This window comes from Hevea brasiliensis, chromosome 14 (assembly GCF_030052815.1).
Source record: "Hevea brasiliensis isolate MT/VB/25A 57/8 chromosome 14, ASM3005281v1, whole genome shotgun sequence".
In the NCBI taxonomy this organism is placed as follows: domain Eukaryota; kingdom Viridiplantae; phylum Streptophyta; class Magnoliopsida; order Malpighiales; family Euphorbiaceae; genus Hevea; species Hevea brasiliensis.
The window spans coordinates 16946290-16953701 of NC_079506.1; the positions used below are offsets into that span (position 1 = coordinate 16946290).

The window sequence follows — 7412 nt, forward strand, 5'->3', positions numbered from 1 at the left end:
ATGCTCGTGCCATTAGGATTGAGTCAAGTTATTTGTGAATTATTTTAAACTTCCCCTTGCATTGATCATTACCTCACCTCCAACTCTACTTTCCATCACCACCCATGCTTGCATCTCTTTAATCCAATTCTACATTTATTTAAGCTATCTCTTATTATTTTACTATTTTACCCCTCCCTTGTCCAATAACAACAATCACCTTCACCTAAATTTCATGTCCTTCTTTTCTGCCCTTCTCTCTCTCTCTCTCTCTCTCTCTTCCAACCAGGCAAAAAACCCACGTGAGGAAAACATTACAGATAATTTATTATTCCTTAAATGACCATTTTACCCTCCTATGATCTCTCTCTCTTCCTCACCCATGATCTGCTTCCATGTTCCTTGTCATCTTTCGTCCACCCAAAACACGAGGGAAATGACATCTCCGATTACCAGAACTGGGTTTACCAAATGACCAAAACACCCTCGCTCATAATGCCTCTGGACACCCTAGTCAAGGGAATGAAATTGTTGTAATTTCTTGAGAAGTACAGTCTTTTTTCGTCCACTTAAAAAAGCTCATCGTCCTTTTGCCCTCTTCCTCTCCTTCCTTGACCGCAAAAATAAATAAATAAATAAATATTGGAGAAAAAGTGTAGAGAGAGAAAGTTAGAGAAAGGGCAATGGACGGTGGCAGCTACAGGATAGAAGCGGAGCGGTGGCTTACCATAGCGGAGAAGCTTCTCACCGCACGTGATTTCCAGGGCGCCAAGAGCTTTGCGATCAGAGCACGAGAGTCCGACCCCAGGCTCCTGGAGTTTTCGGATCAAATTATCGCCATCGCTGACACGCTCCTCGCCGGAGAGTTGAGAATCATTAATTACAACGGCGGTGGTAGCCATGACTATTATGCGATCCTTCAACTCCCGAGATTGTCTCAGTCTATGGAACTCGTCGCGACTCAGTACCGTAAGCTTGCTTTGTTGTTGAATCCTACCAGGAATAGGCTTTCTTTTGCAGATCATGCTTTTAGGCTCGTTTCTGAGGCTTGGATGGTGTTCTCCAACCCCTCGAAGAAGGCAATGTACGATCACGAGTTGCAGGTGAGTCAGCTCGGGCAACTTGGCCAACTCGGTCAACTCGGGCAACTTGTCATTCCTGGTCAAGAGTTTCCACAGGGGCAATCCTCACAAGGAAATGTGAGGAGAAGCCCTAAAATCAGCAGGGATGGAAGAGTAGTAGTGGACGAGGATGGCATGGCTCAGCCAGAGTCAACTCGCTTAGAAACTCAGCCGAGAATGACTGAACCAATTCGGCCGATACCTCAGCATAAAATCACTGAGCTGAATCGTCCTGTGCCTCAGGCTGCGCCTCAAGCAAAAGCAACCGAGCCTATTCGTCCTTCACCGCAGCCTGTAGCAGCTGAACCGATTAGACCTGCAGCCCAGCCAAAAGCAGCGGAGCCGAGTCGTCCAGTACCCCAGCCAAAAGCAGCGGAGCCGAGTCGTCCAGTACCCCAGCCAAAAGCAGCGGAGCCGAGTCGTCCAGTACCCCAGCCAAAAGCAGCGGAGCCGAGTCGTCCGGTACCCCAGCCGAAAGTATCCGAGCCGAGTCGACCAGCTGCCCAGCCTATTAGTGTTGAGTCATCACGTGCAATTCGGTCGACGACCCAGACAAGTGTGACTGAGTCAGAGGTACCAAGTTTCTGGACCGCATGTCCTTACTGTTACATTCTCTATGAGTATCCAAAGGGTTATGAAGACTGTGCAATTAGGTGTCAGAAATGTAAACGAGCGTTTCATGCGGTAATGATACCATCACCGCCGGTGACAGGTAAAGACACGTACTTTTGTTGTTGGGGTTATTTCCCGTTGGGTTTTTCCGGTCATGGTAAAGGTGGAGGTGGTTTTGGTACTAATTGGTCACCGGTATCGGCAATGTTTACCACCCCTTTGCCTGGCGGTGGAAAATCAAGACAGGGTAATCCATCAAATAGATCTGAGCCGAAAGTGATTTACAAAGATGATGTCTACATAGATCTTTCTGACCCGAGTGATGATGAGTCTGATTCGGATGATGATGATTGGGATGGTAGAAGAAAGAAAGCGAAAAATGCCAAAGGAAAAGCAACACCTAGTAAAAATGTGAAGAAATCACAAAATGAGAGGGCAAAGAAGGCGAGTGCTCAAAATGCGGATGGTGTGAGTAATGTGGAAGGAGAGGTGGTGGGAAAGGGGGAGGGAAGTAGTGGGAAGAAGAAGGGAGCAAAGGACTTGGGGAAGTTGGATTTGAATGTAATGTTTAGCAATGAGGTGGAAGAGGCAGTGCCAGGAGTGAGCGAACAACATGGAGCTGGAAATGGGGAGGAGGATAATATTGAAGGGATTGCGTTTTTTGAGGGTCTTGATGAATTTTTGAGCAGCTTGCCAATACTCTCTGTTGTTGGGGATGACAAAGTCAAGGCTAGTTAGTGAAGTAAGATCCTACCATTTTGTTGTTAATTTTATGTTTTTTTCCCCTTCTTTTCTTTTCCTTTTTTGGTTAGTCCTTTGTTGTATGGCTGTAGTATTTATCATGGAGAGGCACCAGCATTTCGTTTGCAATTTTGCCTTGCTGTTGAATTCAGTGTATATTTTGCAGGCATTTGCTTTCATGATCACTTAATTATCTGAAATGATTACTTTTTCTCTGTGGATCATGCTGTTGTAGAAGGATATATTGGTAGTTTAAACTTTTATTTAGGTCCAGTGGACTGTGGACAACTAGGAAAGTCAATTTCAACTGAAGCCTGAATAAAATCTTTGTGGCAAAAACTTTAATGTGTCAGAAAACTTTCTGCCGATGTGCTTGATACCCTTTTTTAATAAATATAATCTTTTCAACTTTTCTTTAAAAATACTTCCCGATTGTTATTACCTTTCCAAATAAGTTGGCTTCAAAAATGTGTGCTGTCATTGTCTGGATTCTAAGTGTGTGGGTGTTGTTTTTCTTTTGAAACCAGATTCTGAGTGTTTAATTTGTAGATGTGCTAGAACTAGAATTGTGGGAGATGGTATCAGTTTTTAAGCAGATTTTCTCCCCTTTTTCTCATAGTTTCACCATAGGTTTGGTATTGGAACATAAATACCAAGTACAAATCTAAATAAGGCAATAAATAGATATTTTATATGAATAAAATACAACGGAAAATTTGTCTCTCTTCAGTATGTCTGCTAAGTGGATGCATGCTGGATAAAATAATATAATGATGTTCTCATTTTGAGGTTTGTGAGATTAGTATGCTTTAGGACTTGTGAGTTGTGAGTCAACTTAGTGTCTCTAGACATAAAACCATCACCTTGTATCTGAATATAAATTCTAAATAGCACAAAACAAGACTGAGTTTTATCTCCAGTTGGATGTCATTGCAAGCAATAAAGTGAGCCTATTTTTTGTTCTTAGAAATTGAATAAAATTCCATCATGGAAATTGCTTATCATATTAGGGAGAATTATTCTAGTTGCTGAATGCAAGTCTTCTGAATTGGATCACTGGCAAGATAGTGGCTTGGTATTTGAAGGCTTTCTTTGCCTCCCTTCCTCTATCTCTCTCTTTATCGTGGCAGATGTGTATTCATATAAACCTAATCAACTCAACTAAGCCTTTATCCCAAAAATTTAGGGTCGGCTATATGGATTCTCTTTTTCCACTCTAAACGATTTTGGGTTAAATTCTCGGAAATGTGTAATGCTGATCAAATACTGAAAATAAAAACCTAACTCCAAAATGCAATGGCTTTTCTAAACCAGAAAGTTATGAAATAAAATAGAGCAAACGCTCTCATTTCAGTATAGTTTCTTGAAGGTCTGAGTCTCTAAAATGAGGTTGATATTGTTGAAAAGTGTAGGTGGAAATGCTTTTGTGCCTGAATTTTCCATGTTTGATGCTGCTTCTGCGTTATTTCATTCTAGGCTACTGACCTAGCATGACCTAGATATTGGGCTTATTCCACACTTTGCTTTGGATATGTCAAGCTTTGATGGATGTGGATTTGTGTTCTTGGTAAAGTATGCTTCTTGCTTTGCTGTTCTGCTGCTCTTTCTTATGATATTTGGTACTATTGCATTTAAATCCTGGAAGCTTGCAGTCTTCAAGTTTAAAAGTGTGTATTAATTACCTTTTCTAGTATGTAACTCAAGGATACTTTATGATTTGTAGATTAGTCACTTTGACTTTGACATGCTCATGATCTAGGAGCTCTTTTTGCTAGTTATTGTTTCTTTATTGAAGTTGGATCCTTATCAGGAAAGTTTTTAGAAGGGGTTTCACAAGTTATTCAGGTATCATCTCTTGTTTTTTAACATGAGATTTTCCTCTGAAGGAAGCATATACAGTTTAACCTTGAGGCAACAGCCAACAACAATCTGGGCCATTATGTATGTTAATTTTTTTTGAAAAAATTTCTCATGTATTATGTCTGACCTATTATTCCACGGTCCACACGGTTTGCCAGAGAGATGTACTCCAAGTCTCCTTCCTGTTGTGGTTTTTCAAATCCGTTTACTTATACTTTGGGATTGAGAGTTCACATTGTGAGTTCTTAATTCCCTGTTGACTATTACTTTGTTGATTTGATTCTGATGATCAATGTGTGCCTTTTACTGTTTATCGGCAAAGGGGTGATAGCAACTTCTTTCTCCTCTTGTCGTTGGCATGTCCAATGTGCAGTGCAGTAGTCATGTTTGAGCCTTTTGTCTCCCTTGTTATATTGTAACGGCAATTGTATTCTTTGGTCTATATGATTTTTTTTATTGTGTTATCACAAGTTGCATTTGACTGAAAATTACATGCTGGCTTCCTTGCTTCATTCTCCTCATTCAATGATTTGTTGTTATGAGGTTTCTACTCCATGATTTAGCATCTACATAATAAGGGGTTATGATACATCATGTACTGAAGGTCCATCTACTAAAATGCTCAAATCAAGGGGTGTGACATTACCTTTACAGTGTGTGTGTGTATATATATATATATATATAACTCAACTCAATTAAGCCTTTATCCCAAAAATTTGGAGTCGGCTATATGGATTCGCTTTCTTCACTCTAAACGATTTTGGGTTAAATTCTCAGAAATGTGTAATGTAGTATATATAATTGAAGTAGGAGAAAGAAGATAACTATTCAACAAAAATACAACATATAATACATGAGCAAAGTGTTCCTCAACATATATATATATATATATATATATATATATATATATATATGTTGAGGAACACTTTGCTCATGTATTATATGTTGTATTTTTGTTGAATAGTTATCTTCTTTCTCCTACTTCAATGTCTCTGTCTTTTCGTGCTTCACAAAGTGTCCAACAACAACATTGCAATATATATATATATGTTGAGGAACACTTTGCTCGTGTATTATATGTTGTATTTTTGTTGAATAGTTATCTTCTTTCTCCTACTTCAATGTCTCTGTCTCTTCGTGCTTCACAAAGTGTCCAACAACAACATTGCAAATGCATAGAAGTGAAATATCTCCAATTTTTTTTCTTGATTATTTCATGTTTGGTCAAGATTGTGCTGCGGTTTTTAGGGACACTGTGTGTACTTTTGGGGCTGAGAATGTGTGTGTTTTAAATTGGTTATTATAAGTGATAATTCCTTGGATTTAGTCTTCTTCACAAAATGAAACACTTTGGCATTGCTGCTTTATAAAAATTCAACACTTTGGTCCTGGTTTGACTACAGTATGTCTCAAACGAACATAATTGAATCTTGTCATTTTGGTCTTTTTATAAGTGCTGATTTTTATGGAATTCAGCTGCCAAAATGTTTGATTTTGAACAGAGAGAGACTCATATTTGTACTAGGGTAAACCTTGGAGATCCTTTTTCGTTTTTCTCTGTTCCCTTGACTTGGTGGACGATTATTCTCAATTTTTATTTGTTGTGAATGTATTTATTTTCTAGAAGACGCTGCTTTCTCACCCATTTTTTTTTTATTGTAATGTACATGTTTCTCCCCTTGATTTCCTAGTTTAGTAAGAATTCTGTGCATGGATGCACAGCTGAAACAAGTGGGTTACTTGAAAATTATATCACCATTATTTGTATATTGTCAAATTGATACAGCAAAGTGTAAAGCTGTCACCTGCTTCAAAAATCTAATTATGTACCTTTTCCTTGTACAACTGATTTGTTATTTATTGTGATTACTTCTTATGATGGCTTGGTGTCTAAATGTCTTATATAGAGATATTGCATGATGGATTTGTGCATAGCTGATGATGGTTTGCCCCTTTTTTTCATTTCTCTTGGTGAAATCTGGATTCTTTTTGTTTCCTTCCCAACCCCTACCCCTGCCAATTTATGGGCTTTGGATAGTCCAATTAGGTTGCTTCAAGGTACTTTGTATGGTATGGACAATTCATGCTACTGTTCACTCCTGTCAAATATGGATAGTGTACGGCGATCAGACAAGAATTGATGCAGCTTGTTGGACAGCATTCTTTTGAGATCTGAAGCGTGACCACAGATCCTGTTGATATTCTCTACATGAGAAAGGTATGCTTATTAGTTATATGGCTTATGTCTGTTTTCAGAAGAAACATGAAGTATTATAATGGTGAGTGAAATTCTTCTCTACATTTTGGTAAGTTGGCTAGAGTGGAGCTCCTAAATACTTTGCCATGAGCCCAGTTCCCTATTTCAATGTCTGGGAACATGAGCTGTGGTCCAATTAGTAAAAGGTCTATTTGGCATCAATGTATCAGTTGTTGATAGAAACGCTATCTTATATTTGTTGACTGAAAGTAATTAAAAGTTGTATATACTCCATTTTCGAAGTGTTATTTTATTGGTACATGTATAAATCGGTTAATTTTTTCACTTTATTATTTTTAATTTTTATATCAAGCTCTACATTATTTCTGAAACAGTATTGGGCCATGGGGTTTACATTGGTGCTTTGTAAGGAGCATCCCTTTTTTTTTTTTTTTTTTTAAATTATCGGTACATAGATGGGCATTTCATTGACTAAAAAAGTTCTGAGGTCCAATTACAAAATAAGGGCACACTTATTCAAATAATATCATTTAATTAGCTCATGCAAGATAGGCCCAAGAACTTCAAAACCCTAATCTGCAATGTGTATTCGACTCATAAACCTTGACCCTAGTTTGAAGAGATAGCAGCAACTCAGAGCGTTTTAGCCAAGTTAGCCCATCGTTGGTCCTCGAGACAATATTCAGAGCCAACAACGACTAATAGAAATAAAGGTCTCCTACTGTTATTGACATGCACGGCTTGCTTTTCAACCGAGGATCAAAGGAAACCCTTCTAGCCATTATCATCTTTCAAACCTTCAAGGCGGTCGAAATTAAAATCCCAAGCTAAGGAAAAATAGAATATCGTCAATGTAGCGGAGGAAGTAGAGAGCAGGGTTC

At 38.7% G+C, this 7412-nt stretch overlaps 1 protein-coding gene across 1 annotated transcript; it reads left to right on the forward strand.

The window, feature by feature from the left end:
* Nucleotides 1–340: 340 nt before the first annotated feature.
* Nucleotides 341–6813, forward strand: LOC110672307 (uncharacterized). The gene is made up of 2 exons (XM_021835043.2): nt 341–2454; nt 6352–6813. The coding sequence occupies exon 1, from the start codon at nt 663–665 to the stop codon at nt 2448–2450; it is 1788 nt and encodes a 595-aa protein (XP_021690735.2). The 5' UTR covers nt 341–662; the 3' UTR covers nt 2451–2454; nt 6352–6813.
* Nucleotides 6814–7412: the final 599 nt, after the last annotated feature.